Below are 19,161 nucleotides of genomic sequence, written 5' to 3'. Positions count from 1 at the left end.
TCTGTTAAAATTGAAAGTGAGGAAGAAATTGGACAGAAACTCGTTCTTCTTGTCTTTTCCGTCTCTAAGCCTCGGCTACTCTCTATTTCTCTTTCTCTTTCTAAAAGCTCCTCTAACTTTGCCACTCTTCCTCCCTCCCTCTCGCACTCACCCTCTCTCTTTCTATATCTCTCTCTCTTTTTCCATCTCTCTCTCTCTCTCCCCCTCTTTCTCTCTCTCTCTCTCTCTTTATCTACGCCTCTCCCTCTATATCGATTGACATCTATCTGTTTCTATCACTTCTTATCTCTCTTCTTTTCTATCTAAATATTTAGAGCATAGTTCCCATATGCATTTTCTGCATACTCCAGTAGCACATCTCGGCAATGAGAGCCGATGGCATGCAAATCGAATTTATTCCAGAGTGTTCATCGACTCCATCGAATGCTCTCCAGCAATCGATTCAGTTTGACCGAGTCCCTTGAAGCTACCGCATCGCGAAGCGCAAGAAACAGTCCAAACAATGGTGAGTGCACAGGAATACCTAGAGTGAAATAGAATAGCATATAATATTCGATTTGCATATGCAGTTATTGGTGACGTCGCTGCAGGTCTTCTTGCTGCTCTTATCAGCGCCACGGCAATTGTTCGCTTTCAGATATTACGACCTTGAAGACGTTGGTTTTTATGGGGCACGTGGCACAGATGCGGAATGTGACGCCCACTTGGTGATTAAGAGCTGGATCAATGAGCAGATTGTGACCAATGCAAAGTTAACCAGTCTCAACCTAAACTTGGGCAAGGTGCTGGATGTCATAAATAACACGAATCCCAATCAGGCTGGCGAGGAGCATTGCTGTTTCTACGAGAATAAAACGATGAGTACTATATTCAAAGGCTTAGGCAAACTGACGACCACCAGCGATACGCCAAATACCAACCCGCTCGAAGCAACTGGCGATTTGGGCAAAGATCTGGACATCATTTTGGATCAATTGAAAGCAATATCATCGAAGAAAATGAAAACTTGCTGCGAGAAATTGGCGGAAAATCTGAAAACAGTCGAAGCTGATTTAATGAAAGAATTAGAGGAGGTACGCAGGAAACTGAAGAAACAGCACGGAGAAGTCAACGACCAAGCAGATAAGCTAAAGAAAAAGCAAACTGATCTAGAGAATCAATTGAAGAGTGTCACGAATCGCATCGAGGAGCTGGAGAAGCAGCAGAAAGTCAACAAAGAGGAAGCGGCCAAATGTTGCAAGGAGTTGAACGACAAAGTGAATGAATTGAACAAGCAGCTAGAGCAAGCCAAAGCTGAGGCCAGCAAGAAAGCCAAACAGCTGGAGAAGGACATCAACGATCTAAACCAGAAGCAACAGGAGCATGCGAATAAGTTGGATATTCTACAAAAAGAAACCGAGAAACACGGTACAATTATTGCTCAAACAACGCAAGTTTGCATTGATAACTGTGGAAATGGAACTGGAAATGGACCTGGAACTGGAAGTGGAACCGGAAACGGAAATGGAAGCGGAACTGGATCAACTGGCATTGAAGAATTACAGAACAAAATCAAAGAACTGGAGCAAATGATTGTTAATCTGGTCGAGAAGTTCAATCAATTGTCCAATTTATCGATTGCCACAGCAAATTGTTCGAAAATCATGGAAGAACTAATTGAAATTCAGAATACACTCAATCAACTGGGTAATCAAACGTCAGGCAACAACAATTGTCCCTCCCTGGCGGAATTGCAGGCAGAAATCGAAAAGGCTAAGCAGTGCTGCAATAGAATCGACGCATTATCCCAGAAACTGGATGACATGATGAAACAAATTGAGGAATTAAAAAATAACTACACAAAACATGTGACACAGCTAGAAACGAGCTTAAGTCAGGTGCAAGAGAAGATCGATAATGCTTTTGCACAATTGCAGAACATCTCCACAGCAATACAAACATGTACTAACGGCAATGGAACCGATGAATCCGAGGCCCAGGCCAAGCGCCTTGCAGATCTGCAGAATCAGGTTAACTCGCTGAAAACCATTCTGAATATGACCCAAACAAATCTCAATATTAATGAAGCAAAGCTCGTCCAGCTTGATAAAACTCTCGACGAGAAATGGAAAGAATTTCAAAAACTCAATGCGGATCGCCTGAAGAATTTGACCGAATTCAAAGACCAGACGGAGAAACGTTTGTATGAACTGCAGCTCCTATTGAGCAACAGTTCAAGTGCGCCCGATCAAAACCTAACTGAGCGCGTTATTAAGTTGGAAAAGCTACATGAGAAAATGCTAGTGGATATACAGAGGATACTTGAGCTGCAAACGATGATCTTAAATCTGGAAAATCAGCTTAAAGAGGCGCTGCAAAAGTTAAAAGACCACGACGCAAAGTTTGCCGAATGTGCCTTGAAATGCTCAATGATGGATGAGCTTGATGATATGATCGATCGCTTAGAGGACCTGGAGCATCTAATATTTCGTACGACAGGTGGCCCATCAAGTACACCAAAGCCTACTACACCAAAGCGTACTACAACAAAGCGTACTACAACAAAGCGTACTACACCAAGGCCCACTCGACGCAGCACGCCTATCAGCATAATTGGTAGTATTGACAATCCCAAAATTATATATAAGCGACCAAAACGGAATGTATAAACGAAAAGTATATTATGCTGGAAAAAAGTTCTTATTGATCCAATTGAAAGCTTTACCATTTATCCACCGAAAATTCTTCAGTTACATAATCGTGTATATGCTATATTGAACCTTTTGATCGAATTATATAAAAATTTGCGCATGCTTAACAGATATATATAAGCCTTACTGTACCTGGTTAGTGATGGGGTGTAAAAGTGATTTTTACTGTGACTGTAGGACAGAATATAAACCTTTCTAACAGAGAGGACTCATTTATTTATGCCACGACTGTAAATGTACACCACGATAATTGAGAGGTTAACAGAGACAGACTGCTTGGCTGCTTCTGTTTTACATGCTTTATCATTAAATTAATGATACAGCATACTTATTTATTTTTGCCGTGACTGTACGGCGGAAATGCTTTATTTTAATGAAACTGAATACAAACTATGCTTTGGCAATGACAACCCGTTGATGACTTATCGAAATAGCGTATTCGGCCAGCGTATCTATTATATTTGCCATGACTGTAGCTTTTAACATACATTGGACAACGAACATAATTAAGAAAATCCCGCCCATGCCATGACTGTAGCTGTTAACCCAGACTGTGGCAGTGGGTTAACGAAGGACTCGGAACACCTTGACTACCTGTCCAATTTGAGCAAAGTTAAATTGCCTTGCCAAACAGCAAGGACATAAATATGCAAGCAAAGTGAACTATTTTCTGGCATATCCTTGATGTTGTTGTTGTTGTTGTTATTGCAGGCTGACAATGTTCGTTTCGTTGAAGTTATTTTCACATAATTGCTGGAATTTCGTTAATTTGTAGCCAATTTTATTTCGTCATCAAATGCCCTAATAGAACCCACACAGACCTGGCTCAAAGGGATTCCAAAGGACATTTGGCTTTACTGGAGCCCAGGCAGACTCTTTTCGTATTTGCCATTCCGAAATGCAAAACTTTTAGCCCTTTTATTTTCGCCAACATGCTAATGACATAATGTGCATACTTCAGAAACGCCCCCTAACAGGAGCAAGCGACCTGTCTGGATCCTTGCGTGTCTCCGGCAAGTAGAGCCAACAAAAAAATTGAAAATGAAAAAAAAAACAAAAAACAAGGGAATAACTTTAGTTAATTAAGGTAAGTGATAGACTAATAGATAGCCTCAATAATTTTTTTTAAATATATAAAATATATTAATATATGGGATCTCATTAATCCACATTCACTTTTTTTTTATTAAAAAGAAAATCTTTCCATCTGCTCATAATTGTAAGCTTTATTTACAGGGCATCGCTTAGCAGTGCTTTCCTCCTGCAGCCGCCAGACGTAAATATATGGCAGTCACTGTGTCAGGAAGTTGACTAAAAGACCGTTAAATGAAAATCAACACGAACCTTGTTTTCTGTATAAATCAACTGGTTGCGTCGCAAACGATGTTTCCTCTAAATGCATTCATATGAATGTAAATACATTTATACAAATATATATACATCTAAACCAATGAATATATATTTATATATGTATGTAAATGAAATGGTGTATATACACATGTTCCGACTCCGCGTAGTTTTTGACATTTGCGTTGACGTTTGTCGGCCAACCAGCTACACTGTCTAACCTAATAATAGAATGACTATACGATTATCTTGAGAAAGCCATAAAATTTGCCGAAAAGAAATAAAAACAAATGTAGGAATATTTGTTAAAAGGAACCTGTGTAGATTCCAAATTTCCAGCTTCTAATTGTTGAGGCTTACGAGATGAAGAAATGAATATGATAAGATCTGAACTCAACTTGTCCTGATGAAGATTCAAGAAAATTCTGCAGAGTTATTTAAGCTTCATAGATCATAGGAAATTACTAAAGTTCGTTGCAGCAATTTAGATATAACCATGTCGTATACTCCATACTCTACAGTTATTCTACATTACATATATTTCTCTTTGAGTAATTTCTCATGTAGTACAGTGCTATTTAGAGGCAATCTGGCAAATGAATTTTGTAGTCAGAAATGCTTTAATTCGTATTCGCTAGACTCGATCCATGGGGCATATGCTGCTGCTACGTTGCTCCGTTTCCGGAACGACACGCCAGTTGTGGAGTCGTAGGCCTTGTTTATTTGCATAGCTCGTGCCTTCGCTTTTGGCCACCCACTTACCATCCATCTATCTCTCTCTCTCTCTCTCTCTCTCTCTCTCTCTCTCGCTCTTTCTCTGTCTCTGTCTCTGTCGCTATGTTGTCTGACATTTAGCATATTTGCGTTTCTGTGGCAGCGACTGCCAAATGCAGGCAGGATATACAAGCAGGATATACAAATCCAATTCCGCATTACAACAAACTCTGCCGTGCCCAACTTATTAAACGTTGTCGCTGCTCCAATTTAGCAAACGCCCACGATATGGACGTGGATGTGGGTGTGGGTGTGGCACTATTCCCAGTGCATCGTTTGATAAAAACTCTGGCTGGCATTCCGTTAGGGTCACACAATGGCTGTTGGGCCCAAAGGACTCGCACGTCTCGTCCTTGTCGAGCAGCTGCTGCAGGAGGTAAGATTTCCGATTTCAATAGAATTTTTCCCTTTTCTTTCCGTTTGTTTGCTCGTTCGTTCGTTCGTCAGCCTTCCAGCAGGCCTTGGCCAGCCAGGCGTAAAAGTGTTTCAACATCGACAAATTCCGTATTCCAATCACAGTTCTTTTTGTATTCCAGTGTCGACACTCGTTTATTTACAAATTTTTAGTGCTTATATAGTTTAGTTTCTTGACCACTCTTGCAATAGTCAACATTTATGTACTTGACACATTCATAACTAATTTTAATCATATCCAAATCCCACCCATCCGCGCCCAACATAAATTGGAAATGCAAAACACTACGAAACGCGCCAAGAAGAAGACACGCGCCGCGCCGAAGGTAACCCAGGTGCCGGTGCCCCCTCACAATGCACGCCGTGTGATCATACCCCGGCCGGATGTGCTGCACACCTATCTGGAGTACAATCAGATCAATCAGTATTTGGAATACATTGTGCACAAGTACTCCAATTTCGTGAAGCTCTATACGCTGGGCTTGACGCACGAGCGGCGTGAGGTGCGGGCCCTAGAGATCAATTGGAATAATCCGGATAATGTGGAGCTGTCGTCCGTGATGCGTCTGCAGGCGGCCAAGATGGCGGACGTCTACAGAAGTACGGGAGCGAAGGGGCCTCTCGTATTGCCCGGCGACAAAAATCGCAACATCATTTTCATAGAGGCCGGCACCCATGCCCGGGAGTGGATCACGGTGAGCACCTGCCTCAATTGCATCTACCAGCTGACGGAGCGATACACGCGCAACATCGAAGTACTGCGAAATCTGCGCTTCATCATTGTGCCGCTCGTGAATCCCGATGGCTACGAGTATTCGCGGACGAAGGTAGGAGTCTTAGCCTCTACAGCATTATCAGTCAGCTTCTCCATCCTCAACCATCCTTACTCCCGCCCACAGAATCGTAATTGGCGAAAGAATCGCCGTCCACAGAAATCGACCAAAATTGTGGGGGCCGATTGCAATCGCAATTACGACATATTCTGGGAGTGCGGCCCGGTGAGAACCAACCGCAATACATATAAAGGTGAACGTCCGTTCTCGGAGCCGGAGACACGCGCCATGCGCAACATCCTCGACAGCCTGGCGCCCAATCTGTTGTTCTTCCTGTCGCTGCACTCGTACGGCCAGAGCATCATGTATCCATGGGGCTATTGCCGCGAGGCTCCATATCACTGGCGTGAGCTCCACACGCTGGCCGCCACTGGACGAGCGGCCATCAAGACGTACAATGGTCGGGAATATCGCACGGGCAGCATTAGCTGCCTAACCAAACGCACCATTGCCGGCTCCGTTGTTGACTATGTGTACGGCGTGTTGAAGGCACCGCTGGCGCTGGTCATGGAGCTGCCCTCACGCGAGCTGGGCTTCCAGCCGCCCGTTGAGATGATCAGCCAGATTGGCCACGAGAGCTGGTTCGGCATACGTGAGATGTGCAAGAGCGCCTTCGATTTGAGGCAGAGCATCAAGCGAGACGAAGAGCCAGTGGCGCCCAGGCCGCCGGCTGCTCACAACACTTCCGGCACCGGCGATACGAATGCCAGCCACACCAGTGACATCAAAAAGAAACCGCTCAAGAAGAAGAACAGAAAACGCTCCAAACGCTCGCTACTAACACAGCACGCCGAAATACTCGAGCTGCAGCAGCGACACATGGAGGCCGCCAAGATGCCGCAGCGATCGCTAACGGCGCCGATGCGAACACGTCGCGGACAGGGCGACGGCCCATCCTAGAGGATAATCCCTATCCTTACAATCGTCTGTGTGTTTGTGTGCGTGCGTGTGTAGTATATGTTTATAACGCGTTTGTATACAAACTGCCTGGGCTTGGTCCCAAAGTTGATTTCGCTTGGGCATTTTTATTCTGTAGGTTGATGTATGGGTGTATGTATGTATGTATAACTTGGTTTTTGTACATTGTAAATCATATGAGGAATATGCATGCAATCTCTGCAATTGCTGCCTGTGTAGGTGTAGATGTGTGTGTGTATGATTGCTTAAATACTAGTACAACAGTGTGTGTGTGTGTGTCACTCATTGAGATATTCATTTGGTCTCAAAAGAAGGCATACGCGGTGCAGCATACTTCTGACGCAGCTTCTCATACACCTTGCGATCCTGTAGAGGCAATAGAAAATATTTTATTCAATAAGTACGGCACATATGGCTATCGCTATGCTATGCTTACCTGCTCGCTAACCGAGGGACGCAGCTGCTTGAGTGCCTCCTCGAAATGCTGTTGGCGCACGCACAGATCGTCCACTGAGGTGTTGCCGCAGTTCAGCGATTGGCGCAGGGCGAACATGGACGCCTGTTTGACCAGTCCGGCCAAATCGGCGCCCGTATAGCCATCTGTTTTGGCAGCCAGCGCCTCCAGATTCACATCATCCGCCAGCACTGGGCGCTTGCCATTCTATATGTGTACAAAAGGTCTTTTATTATAGTAAATATAGTCAAGAACCGATTCCAATCTCTGCTCACCTTGGTGGTAGCTTTCAATATATCCACACGCTCCTGCTCTTGCGGCAAGCCCACATAAAGTATGGTGTCTAAACGACCTGGACGCAAAATAGCCGGATCTATGATATCCGGTCGATTGGTAGCAGCCAGTATATAGACACCCTTACGCTCCTCCACGCCATCCATTTCCGTCAGCAGTTGATTGACAATGCGGGTGCCAGAATTGTTGCCATCGCCTCCGTCCGACCGCTTGGGGCACAGCGAATCGAACTCATCGAAGAAGATCACACAGGGCGACGAGTTGCGAGCACGTTGGAAACAAGCGCGCACTGCACGCTCGCTCTCGCCCACATACTGAAATCAAATTAAAATTGCAGCATAGTCAAATAAATTGGGAAGTCAGCTCACTTACCATGTTCATCAGCTCAGGCCCTTTAACGGATATAAAGTTAATGCCCGCCTCATTGGCTATGGCCTTGGCTAACAACGTCTTGCCGCACCCAGGTGGTCCGCAGAGCAGCACGCCGGAGGGCGCCTCCAGACCGAGGCGTACTAGCATATCGGGATACTTTACAGGTGCCAGCACAGCTAGCTTCAGTTCCTCGCGAATGTCATGGAGCGAACCAATATCCTCCCATGTGGTGTCCGGCACAGTAATGAAACCTTCGCGCTTTGCCGACGGTTGTATGAGCTTGACAGCGGCCATGAAATCATCTAAAGTCAGACAGAAGTTCGGATCGGCAAATTCTTCTGGCGGATTGTCCAAGAAATTTGTCAACTCAGCCAACGTTGGTTCGTAGAACTCTTCGAGCTCAGCTGGCGTATCGACTTGCTGTTTGGTTTCAGGTTCAGCTTTTTCTGCTGGCACATCAGTTTCCTTGTCATCCACATCCATGGAGTCATCTTCATTGGCCTTCTCGCCATTTACGGCTTCTGCATTTTCTTTATCCGAGTTTGGTTTTTCGGCTTCGCCGCCCGCCTTCTCAGCATCTGTTTGCTTCTCAGCATCTGCTGGCTTCTCCTGCACCTGCTCGACGCACTCGTCGTCGTCGAGCGTAACCGTTGTCATGTTCATTTCATTAGCTGCATGCAGCTCACGAAACTTCTTCATCGATCGTCGCTTCACAGCGATTGAAGCGGCACGCGAGACCAAAGCTAGCAGATCGGCGCCCACATAGCCAGGCGTTAGTTCAGCAATTTTATCATAGTTCAGCTTCGGGTCAACTGACAAACCCTCACACTGTATGCGCAAGATTTCACGTCGTTCTTTGCGCGATGGTATATGTATGGCGATTTCATGATCGAAACGTCCAATGCGACGCAGACCCGGATCCAATGTATCCGGCCGTGTTGTGGCAGCAATGACAACAACTGATTGTCCGAATTCAGTACTCTTTAGCTGATCCAAGCTGGTGATCAGCTGTGAGACAATTCGTCGCTCCATATCCTTGGAGGCCCACTGGCGATTGCCCGCAATGGCATCGATTTCATCAATGAAGAGCACACTTGGCGAATTATCAATTGCCTGCTCGAAAACATCACGTATACGCTCCTCCGATTCACCAGAAATGCCTCCAATCAACTCCGTGGCCGGCACCTCAAGCAGCGGCATTTTTAATTGCTAGATTGATATAGATATTGATATATATATATAATATATATAGACCCACGATTAAATGATATATACGTACGCCCGCAATGGCACGCGCTAAATAGGTTTTTCCACAGCCAGGCGGTCCATGCAGCAGCAGACCACGCGATGGCAGCAAGCCCAATTGGAAATAGAATTCCGGTGATTTGATATGTATAAGCATTTCGCATAGCTCTTTCAGTGTGCCATCCATGCCACCAATATCACGGAAACTCTCTGTGATGCGTGTCACTTCCAATTCCTTTTTATATTTACGAATACGCATCTGTTGCTGATGATGCTGTTGTTGCTGCTGTTGCGAAAACTGTTGATGCTGTTGATAGCCATGCGAGTGTCCATGATGAGACGGCTCCTTGCTGGATCCAACGTCGCAATTGCCTTTAACAAGATTAGCAACATCTGAAAGACCAGTCAATAGTCAATTAATTTAGAATTAACTAATAATTAACTCTAAAACCTGCTCACATTTCTTCGCTGGTATTTGATTAGCTGCGCTATTGGCGGCAGTTAGGTTATCCTGGCGCCCCCCTGAAAGAAAATCAAATAGAGGTCTTTTACCTATTAAGGCATAAGTTACTGTGCTTGCCCTATTGCTCATTCTTACCCTTCTTGGCCAGCACTGCTGCCGCAGCCTGGCTCTGATCCATGGGTCGCTTGAGCGCTTTAACTGGCGCTATAACCGTGGCACCACCAGCCAAGCTGCCAGCACCATTTGGTGGACTTCTAGATTCATCGTCGTTCTCATCACCGCTTGAAATGTCAATGGGCTCATTGCTTGGCTTTGGAGTTTGCGATGCTCGGCGAACTTGTGACTGATTCTGGGTGTACAAACCCTGCATTATATTGTTCATGACGCTGTTGTTGGGCGTCTCTGGCTCGTCTGATAAATAGTCTTCCTCTTCCTCGGAGCTGCTGGCCTTATCTAAGTTATAGCTGTCGGAAACAATGGAAAAAGCTGAAAAGCGAAAAACCAGGTAAATATTTTGCCAAAAGGTTAACTAGCAGTAGTATTAATAGTAGTATAGTATCTGATAATTCAGCACGCTCGCCGATATTATATATTATGGGGTCGATTCTAAATAACAGAGATAATTACAATACTTGTTCATTGTCTATACGGCAAAGCTTAATGGCAAAGCAAATATGCACTGATTTGGAGAAACATAAGTCTAACTGTTTAGGAGCTAAATTTTCGGACGGACGGGTGAAATACATGCGCTGCAGCACGCTGGCCAGACAACTCACCCTACTTTGAAGCCTACCCCAAAAACAGAAAATAATAATACTGGCGAAATGGCTTTTGTTACATTGCCCTCGTCTGTCCGTCATGCGCAGAGACGTTTGTAATATTTACTTTAATATTTACCTTGATGCACCAGTTGTCTGAATGGTCCAAATTTGCGACGCGAATATTCGGGATATTTGCGCATCAACTCTTTGGTCATCTGCTTCACATCCAAATATGTCTCGTCAATATGCTCTTCCAGATACTAGAAATGCGAGCAACGCAAGAGAAAAATGTGCATTTAATAATTGCAGTCGTCTGTCAGAATCTAACCTTGCTTTTGCAATTTTCGTTTTTTTTTTTTTTATTTGCTTGCCGGCTGTCTGACGTTAAACAGTTAGCGACAGACAGTAATGTAAATGCACATTACCTGCTTCACTCGATTTGTTATTAAATGATCATGCAATAGTGGTTTGACTTTCTTCATATTCTGTGTGGGCAAAATAAGAGCTGCCAAGATTCACACGAGAAATATTTCGCGTTAACCGCTAACAATATGACGCCGACGCTTGGAAGAAATAGCAATCGCCACTGACATTCAGTTGAAACTATCGATTACAGCTCGTGATGCGATTTGCCAATTAATACAGTAATCATCATTATTTAAAAAATTCTATGAATGGTTATGTTTATTACATTTATTCAGAAACTCAAGCATTTAATATATTTCTTAGCTTAGTTACAATTTAGAAAGAAAATCCTTTAATGACAATGATAAGAAGCACATGTTACACATTCCGTGACCTTTCGGCATGTGCGAATCACGCATCTCTAATAAAACATTCGTGATGTGTGACCACATTTTCAAAACCAAATCAGTATTTGCCAATTGAAATTCGCCGCGCGCCAATTAACTGAAACTCAAATTTTATTAACAAATAACACATACATACATATCACTTTGAAATTTTGATTTATTGAATTTTGTGCGTTCAACAGAAACTTTGTAACTTATGACTAAATAACTTATAGATGTTGTACATGCTTACAATTACATAATAATGCATTAAATAGTCTTCAATAATAAAACTAAAGTGCGCGGAATGAGGATTATGATCACTAAATCGATTGGTACGTTTCATAGAGCAATTTCATGCAATTGATTGCACATTAATCCAGTTTTGTTAACTAAAAGTTATTTACCTAAAAGAGAATGGAGAGCGATGAGACTACCCGAAAAGGCACTACTAGTGGTACACATATATATATACGCATATATACATTTATATATATATGTACATATATATATATTGATAATACAGTTACAGGTGCTGCTTCAATTGGAAAGATGTAGAAATTAATTTTTAAAGAGTACAAATTATCAGTCGGTGTGAATTTGTGTATGTGTGTCTATGTATATATATATATGCTTGCATTGTTTTTCTGCAATCCATTTAGCTCTTTCATTAAACAGTTTAGAGAATTGATTATCCAGCATCTGTTTGTTGGAAGACGCAATCAGAGCACCTTCTTCTCGGACAGGTGATTCCGCAGATCGTTCGCCGCACTGGCAAATGGGCTAACGCTCGCATCAGCTGTTGACGGTTTTTTCTGCTGGGTTGATGCACTGCCCATAATGGGCGTCGAGCTGATACGCAGTTGCAAGTTACTGGTTGGTTTTGGCGGAAAATGATTTCGTGTATCGTGTTCGGAGTTCCCAAACATATTAATCGACGATGTTGAGAAAGTACGAGCCAACCAAATTCGATTGGCAATGAGAGCGATTTGATCTTTAACTCGAATTACTTGTTGGACCAGCGATTCTATCAGCGAGCTGGTCGTATCGAATTCATTTGGAATGATGCCATCCACGGAGTTCTCGAAATAGCTAAACATGGGAAACCAGATGCGTGTCCGCGTCGAATCACTTTGCATGAGAGCCTAATAGGACATTTATGTTAGATCGAACAACCCATTGACTATATGTCAAAATACTTGCCCGATTGTTGGACAGTGTATGATAGTAGAGAAATAGGCGTGAAGTGATATAGAAGGCAACAAACACGTCAATCGAATAATGCTCGTGGGCAGCCAGTATAAAGAAGATGCCGAACATGTTCAACAGCCAGGTCAGCGTGTGCAGAAAGTAGAGATTACGCGGGGTATCTAAAGAGGAAAAGTCGATACAAATTAGCCTTTGATTAGATTAAATGAATACTCAATACTCACACTCAGTGATAAAAAAGTTAAGCAACGTCAAGGCCACAGTATGCCCACTGAACATATAATCTCCACAGGTGCGTACTCCCTGTATGGACATGCCCAAGCCGCTCCAGATGCGATAGGCTCTCGTCATGCGTATGACCAGCGCCCCAAAGACATCCACATTGGGATCGTCGATGGCAAAGTCCTTTTGATTGCACTGCAAATGAGTGCCGGGAACACTTAGCGACGTAATCAGCATCGTAACACAACGCAGCAGGAATACAGTGCCGGCCAGTGCAAAGAATCGCCGCAGCAGAACCATGCGATACTTGTGAAAGATCAGCACAAACAGCCAAATTGTAAATAAAAGCGTGCCGGTAATCTCACACATATTGAACGCCCACGGTATGTGGGGCACATTGTCGAGGAATATATCCGGCAGCGGGGGATAACGCTTCATATCGGGTACACGCTCGTGCACTATCACCATTACAAACGATGTTATCCATGTGACCACAAATGAATAGCCTGCAAAATAAATAAATGAAATAGAGTTCCGCTGAACAGTAGACAACCAGACTAATAATACTTTGTTTAGTTTAGAAGGAAAATTGAATATTAGTTCAGTAGCAAAGCCACCCAATTCGACGTAAATATTTGAGCTAATTGGGCACTTAATATTGGGCATATGTGGTGTAAACAATTTAATGTTAAGCATGGAAGTGGATACTTTGTATGTGTACACTACTGTAAACACTGTAAATTGTTATATGTATGTTAGTATAGCAGCTGTAATGGAAATGTAAAGTGGGTTGAATGATATTATATAACAAAGAAATCGAGCCCGCCACTTAATTTGGATAGAGCAATAGGAACAATTCAAGGAAATCGAAACTCAATATTATATCAGAAACATAAATAAATTCAGCAGAAAACTCAAACGACAGCTATCCAACTCGAAATTGTAGTCACTTAATCTTTGCAGGGTAATGTAAACAATTCAAAGCAGTTGTAAAGAATTAATTGAAGTGGACGCTTTATATGTGTACACTACTGTAAACAGTTATATGGGCACTTAATATTGGTACACCAGTGTAAACAATTCTAGGCAACCGTTAAATATACAAAACAGAAGTTCAATAGAAAATCCAAACGATAATTACCTACATACACATGTATTTTATATTGAAGCAGCCATATAATATGGCCACCGTACTGTAAACCATTCTACACAATATTTTATAACAGAAAATATGCTGGCGATTGAATTTAGAATAACTTCACGAACTGCTTGCCAAAGTTTCTATGCCAACAATTAAATGTTAGAGTATAATGTTTAAAAATTACGTGCACGCAAAGTTACACAAAAACTAAACCAAAATTAAATTCCACAACATGCGCTAGGGAACTCAAGTGGGAGGGAGAGGCATGTATTTACATACATAAATATGTATGTATGTACTCTTAACCTCCAAATACTAAAATAACAGTAGAGCGCGCGTCACTGGCATAATAAAGTCGTAACTAAATTTGATAATGTACGCACACCTACACATACGCACATATGCATATGTAATGTAAACCCAAGCGTAATAAATTTAGATAAAGATTTGTCATTATTTCAATGTTATTTTCAATTGGCCAACTGACCGATAAGACCCCTATTGACCCCCATTTCATCTCTCTCAGTTCCCACCCCACCCTTTCGTATGCTCACCTAAGCTGATTGCCGTCTTAAAATATTCGGGCGATACACAACGCTTGCTTTTGCCCTGGAGTGTATCTGACATGGAAAAACTGCTGCCACGATCACGCACCGAGGGGCATGGACAGGATTCCGGCGGGGGCGCGACAACAGGCGCGGTGATAAAAACATTGCCACGCGACGACTGCGCCAAATGGCTGGAGATGCCCAGCATCAGAGGCAACGTGGTGGTGCTCAGTGCACCATTCGATTGCAACTTTAGCTGCTGTTCGTGCAGCAGCTGCTGATCCTGCTGCTGTTGCCACTGATATTGCAGATGGAAGACCGTTTGCCAGAACCGCTTCATCTCGCCGAACGTCAGCTTGTAGGCCAATTTGTAGCGCAAGTCGCGGACATCCTCCTCCGTTAGGGCAAGCAGCACCTGCCCGTCGAATTCCTCGGAACGCAAGCACAAGCGCATCTCTTGCGAGAACTGCTCCAGACAGCTCCACTGCTGCACCTGCTCCACCTTCCAATCAGCTAGCGACTTAATCTGCAGGCTTTTATTCAGGTATTTCAATTCGTTGAAAGGAACTTCCGTTTGGGCTTCAGCACTTGCGACTTTTGCAGTCACCGGTGAAGTTTGCACCGCCTGCTGAGTCACAGACTCGCAACAAATTTCACCGTCAACATCGCACATTGTTTAGCTTTCTTTTCCCTCTCTCTCTCTATCTATATTCTTTTTTATTTTATGTTTTTTTTTAAGGGAGATTCAATAGGTCTGGTTAGCTTTGTCGAGTAGGTATCGCGAGTACTGCATTGTTAGCTCTGGCAGGTGCTGATCACGGTTTGAATATTCAGCGACACATAATATTGTTTAAGAAATCACACGTTTAATTTTAACTTGCTCTCAAAATTCCAGCGACTGCTTGTTTTTCTTTTTTCTTAGTGACTGTTAACAGAACCATGTTAGCTGCAAAGCGATGCTGTTAACAATTTTCTGCAGCCAACTTTACGTGTCTCTATTCTGCGCACAGCCAACATTCAGTAGAATGTGGAATCAACAAGCAAGTGACACTAAAATGCGCGCAAATTGGCTTTTGAAATTATTTAATTACTTTTTGGTAAATAAAAAAACTTTTCTATTTCTTACTTACTTTGTCGCGTATATACTGCTTTAATACAGTCCACATCAAGTGTCACAAATGTGCGCAGCCAACTTCACGTTGCTGTTATTCAACAAATCTACAAAAATGTGCGCCAAAATAGATTTTGAAATATATTTTAGTTTCATTCGAAGAAATCAAATATAACTAAATTAAAAACCAACTTTTCATTTCCTCAATTCATCGCTGTTTTTTATTTTAATATAAAAATGGCATTTCTTTACTAATATTAAGTTTAAATTACTAATGTAAAGTATGTATGATCGCGGCAATTGAAAAATATATATGTGTGTGTATATCAAGTGAAAAATATTTATAATGAACATGAAACGTCTCAAGCAAGTGTACATATACATATGTATGTACGAAAGCGTGTTCAAGTTTTACTTAACTTATAAATTTTCCATTTTCTTATTGTTTAACATTTTTAAAGTAAATTAAAGTTTGCAAACGAATTTAATAAAATTTTGTCTACGTTTTCATTACTTTGCGAAATGTACATCAAAGGAAGAAACAGATTAACAAAGAAAAAAAAACAAACGATTTGTATATAAAATTATTTATCGTTCTTTTATACAGTTTGCTGTTTCACTCGCTTAGGAAAATGATTATGCAAAAATAAACTATGAAAAAGTTATTTCATGAGTAGTTCTTATCCTTTTCTTTTTTTAGTTTTGTCATCTCCTTTCTCATTGCTATTTTGAAATACAATATAGTTTTGATACCTTTTACAATTATGCCTTATATGCTATGTACCTAACATATATATTCTTTTTTTTTTGCGTTTTAGTTTTCTTTTTGCTTTATATATGTACGAAGCTACTGTTGAGGTTTCATTGAATTGTGTTTATTTTTATATTTTGTTGTTAGATGTGTTTGTTGCACCATTTGCAATGTGTTTACTTTTAGTTATTCTTGTTTCATACATACTATATAGATATTTGTCATTTTTATTTAGAATTCTCGTTATGTGAAAACGTAAATGTAACAAGTTATTTTCTTTTGTTTGCTGTTTGTTTTGCGTTTTAAGCTTTAAAGTATTACTTCCCTTTTGTTGTTGATGTTCCAATACAATCTTTTGTTTTGCTTCATTTTTTATATATATATATGTTAATCTAGTTTTAAACTATAACTCTTTTTATATTTCAAAATATATAATAAACACAATGCAGTTTTTATAAATTTTTTTTTTTTTTTTTCTTTAAATGAGGGCTTCTATGTTGTTTTTTATCTTCTAGCATTTGCTGTTGCTACTGCCGTAGTGAGAATTTGGGCTGCCTTACGACAAATCTGAAAATATAATATATTCAAGTTACTATTATATAGTCGAGTTTAACATATAGGATATATGACTTACAGCTGGGCGCTGCCTCGTAACGACGCTGGATCTGATCGTATGTGAATTTGACAAACGCATCATATTGCTCAGCCAATTTGGTGGTCAGCACCGATTCGTAACGTTCGCGCAGTTGATCCTCTCGCTCCTTGATCATGCCCTCGCATATTAGCTGCACCTGTTTGAATGTGAACAATGCTTTCTCTCCATGATGGCGCATCATCAGGTGACTCGGCGGACTATCCGGCCGATGCGGACTCTCCGGTCCCATTTCAGAGCCGCTCGATTCCGAGTCCTGCATCCGCTCTAGGGCACTGGATGAAATCGGCAATTGTTTGCGTTTGTGCAGTCTTTTAATTTCATTGCACAAATTCTCAGCCATTTTGTCTGAAAGAGGTTGGGATATTATGTTAATCATAGAACAATTGAGATTCATATTGAAGAAAATACTCACCTGGCGACATCTTAGATAAGGCAGACTCGGAGAATGGACTTGGCTCATTGCTGTCCTTCGCAAAGCGATTGCTGGGCGTTGTCGAACTGCCGCTGCTGCTAGCTGCATCATTATTGTTGCTGTTGCCGTTACGCGATGGCGAATTACTGCCAGATTGTCCAAAAGGATTGCAGCGACGACGTTTCGTGGGACGCTGATTCAGCGACTCCCAATCCAAGGCGCGTTTAAGTGTTGCACATGCCATAGCTGTTAACTCTTTATATATATATATATGTGTATAAATATATTTTTAAATTTATATATATATATATATTATATATATATATAATTGCTTAATATATTTTTATATTTATTAAATATATTTTTGTTGTTTTTATTGCCACACAGGTTTGTTGTAGGAAGCGTTCGCTGTAAATGAGAACAAGATGACAAACGGAAACATTAGACTAGAGAAGCGGCCAACTGAGGCGAAATGAAATTCGAAATTTGAAACTGGTTTCAAGGAAAACAGGATTCACCTGACACACACACACACACACAGATACACACCACCGTAGACACACATGCACGCACAGTGAATAAAAGAAAATGGTGCAGCGATTTATGAGCTGGCAGCTGCTGCCTGCCTGCGAATAGAGCATTAAAAAGAAAACGGAGTAGCGATGCGCAATTAAAGGGAGTGTTCGCTACAAGCCACAGGCCACAGGCCGACAACAACAACTTTCCAACACTACTTCTACAACAACAATAACAATGCGTGCATAGCAATGCAAGGAGCTCAAAAGAGCAAAGAAAATTAAACTATAAACTGAGCTACGAGTCAACCACCACCAGCACACAGTCTCACACAAACAAACAGTTTCTCACGCATCACGCACAAGTACAACAACAATATCGCTTATGCGTATCCTTTAAGCTGTACCAGCTGTTTTTACAAAGCAACGCTCTGGGACACTGCTACTACTACCCCACACACATGCATGCATGCACGCACGCACATATTATAGCTGCTAATGAACTCAAATCGCATGTGTATGTGTATGTGCTTGTGCGATTTGCCTGCTGTCGTCATTTACAGTATTTTAAAGATTTTTTAATAATAAATGATTAGTGCTTTTTTACGTGACGAACGCCATGCCAAAACGACAAAAAAAAAAGATTCGTTTTAAAGAAAATAAAATGACAGCAGCTTATGCTCCCACTGGTTGTCTCGCTCTCGCGCACTGTCACACACACTTGCAGCTGTGAGTTGGAATTTTGATTTCGTGAAATTTTAAAAAATGGTCGCAACGCATATCATTATCAAAAGCACTTTAGATACTAATTAATGACACATATAATAATTGGCTTTTGCATTTGCTCACACCCAAACGCACTTACATTGATTTATAGTTGCTTCCGCTACAATTTCTGCACCACTTCACACGCGTTTTATTTACTTTTTTTGTACATACGCGCACGAACGTTTCCCAGTTGCAGTTGAATTGTAAAACTAATTTATATTGCTATTGCTTATTGGGTTGAGCAGTATTTTAAAGGCCACTGAAATGCACTGTGCTACGGTTTCAAAGTTCTTATAATAGTTATGATTTGTGAAATTTCTGTCTTTTTGCGATGTAATTTTCAGTTTTTTGTCGAACTCTTACGAAAAATGGACGACCGATGCATGCGTGACGACGATTCGTGAACAGAGAGGCGAGCCTTGCGATGGAAAAACGATAATTTCCACACCATTATCACAAATGCAGCCCTGTCA

General features: G+C 41.7%; 5 protein-coding genes across 7 annotated transcripts in view; 2 read left to right on the top strand and 3 right to left on the bottom strand.

Moving 5' to 3' along the window:
- smid (nuclear valosin-containing protein-like smid) overlaps window positions 1-11,177 on the bottom strand; it is a 76,243-nt gene extending 65,066 nt beyond the window's left edge. Inside the window, exons 1-9 of one of the 3 annotated variants that reach the window (XR_016196674.1) lie at window positions 10,991-11,177; window positions 10,702-10,825; window positions 9,940-10,290; window positions 9,801-9,893; window positions 9,376-9,734; window positions 8,097-9,305; window positions 7,706-8,038; window positions 7,413-7,637; window positions 7,219-7,342 (exon numbers count right to left, since the gene is read on the bottom strand). Coding sequence is in view for 2 of the 3 variants with exons in the window: in XM_018101249.3 (XP_017956738.1) it covers window positions 7,271-7,342; window positions 7,413-7,637; window positions 7,706-8,038; window positions 8,097-9,305; window positions 9,376-9,734; window positions 9,801-9,893; window positions 9,940-10,290; window positions 10,702-10,825; window positions 10,991-11,047 (2,823 nt within the window). In the remaining variant the exon portion in view is untranslated. Of the gene's footprint in view, window positions 1-5,893; window positions 7,343-7,412; window positions 7,638-7,705; window positions 8,039-8,096; window positions 9,306-9,375; window positions 9,735-9,800; window positions 9,894-9,939; window positions 10,291-10,701; window positions 10,826-10,990 lie in introns of those variants that run through there. The other 2 variants (XM_018101249.3, XM_018101250.3) reach the window with 2 other exon arrangements.
- Window positions 449-2,663, top strand: LOC108650120 (uncharacterized). Its single transcript, XM_089260147.1, has 2 exons — window positions 449-505; window positions 570-2,663. The coding sequence occupies exons 1-2, from the start codon at window positions 503-505 to the stop codon at window positions 2,646-2,648; spliced, it is 2,082 nt and encodes a 693-aa protein (XP_089116273.1). The 5' UTR covers window positions 449-502; the 3' UTR covers window positions 2,649-2,663.
- On the top strand, window positions 5,252-7,067 carry LOC108651504 (carboxypeptidase B1). Its single transcript, XM_018101254.3, has 2 exons — window positions 5,252-6,052; window positions 6,125-7,067. The coding sequence occupies exons 1-2, from the start codon at window positions 5,501-5,503 to the stop codon at window positions 6,956-6,958; spliced, it is 1,386 nt and encodes a 461-aa protein (XP_017956743.1). The 5' UTR covers window positions 5,252-5,500; the 3' UTR covers window positions 6,959-7,067.
- A 336-nt stretch (window positions 11,178-11,513) lies between the features above and the next one.
- Window positions 11,514-15,395, bottom strand: SMSr (Sphingomyelin synthase related). The gene is made up of 4 exons (XM_018101252.3): window positions 14,483-15,395; window positions 12,790-13,293; window positions 12,560-12,726; window positions 11,514-12,501 (listed from the first exon to the last, which is right to left on the bottom strand). The coding sequence occupies exons 1-4, from the start codon at window positions 15,147-15,149 to the stop codon at window positions 12,079-12,081; spliced, it is 1,761 nt and encodes a 586-aa protein (XP_017956741.1). The 5' UTR covers window positions 15,150-15,395; the 3' UTR covers window positions 11,514-12,078.
- Window positions 15,396-16,717: 1,322 nt separating this feature from the next.
- On the bottom strand, window positions 16,718-19,130 carry akirin. Its single transcript, XM_018101260.3, has 4 exons — window positions 18,786-19,130; window positions 17,406-17,813; window positions 16,973-17,338; window positions 16,718-16,905 (listed from the first exon to the last, which is right to left on the bottom strand). The coding sequence occupies exons 2-4, from the start codon at window positions 17,647-17,649 to the stop codon at window positions 16,895-16,897; spliced, it is 621 nt and encodes a 206-aa protein (XP_017956749.1). The 5' UTR covers window positions 17,650-17,813; window positions 18,786-19,130; the 3' UTR covers window positions 16,718-16,894.
- Window positions 19,131-19,161: the final 31 nt, after the last annotated feature.

Source organism: Drosophila navojoa, chromosome 4, assembly GCF_054131105.1.
Source record: "Drosophila navojoa isolate 15081-1374.11 chromosome 4, UAZ_NAV_1.0, whole genome shotgun sequence".
Taxonomy (NCBI): Eukaryota; Metazoa; Arthropoda; class Insecta; order Diptera; family Drosophilidae; genus Drosophila; species Drosophila navojoa.
This window is presented reverse-complemented; position numbering and strand designations above follow the sequence as displayed.

Excerpts from the sequence above, each read along its gene's own strand:
- LOC108651504 (XM_018101254.3), top strand. The coding sequence starts at position 5,501 with ATGCAAAACACTACGAAACGCGCCAAGAAGAAGACACGCGCCGCGCCG. Across the intron at positions 6,053-6,124 it reads ACGAGTATTCGCGGACGAAG|AATCGTAATTGGCGAAAGAA; the intron begins GTAGGAGTCTTA and ends TCCCGCCCACAG.
- SMSr (XM_018101252.3), bottom strand. The coding sequence starts at position 15,149 with ATGTGCGATGTTGACGGTGAAATTTGTTGCGAGTCTGTGACTCAGCAG. Across the intron at positions 13,294-14,482 it reads TAAGACGGCAATCAGCTTAG|GCTATTCATTTGTGGTCACA; the intron begins GTGAGCATACGA and ends TTTATTTTGCAG. Across the intron at positions 12,727-12,789 it reads TAACTTTTTTATCACTGAGT|ATACCCCGCGTAATCTCTAC; the intron begins GTGAGTATTGAG and ends TTTCCTCTTTAG.
- akirin (XM_018101260.3), bottom strand. The coding sequence starts at position 17,649 with ATGGCATGTGCAACACTTAAACGCGCCTTGGATTGGGAGTCGCTGAAT. Across the intron at positions 17,339-17,405 it reads CTTATCTAAGATGTCGCCAG|ACAAAATGGCTGAGAATTTG; the intron begins GTGAGTATTTTC and ends AACCTCTTTCAG.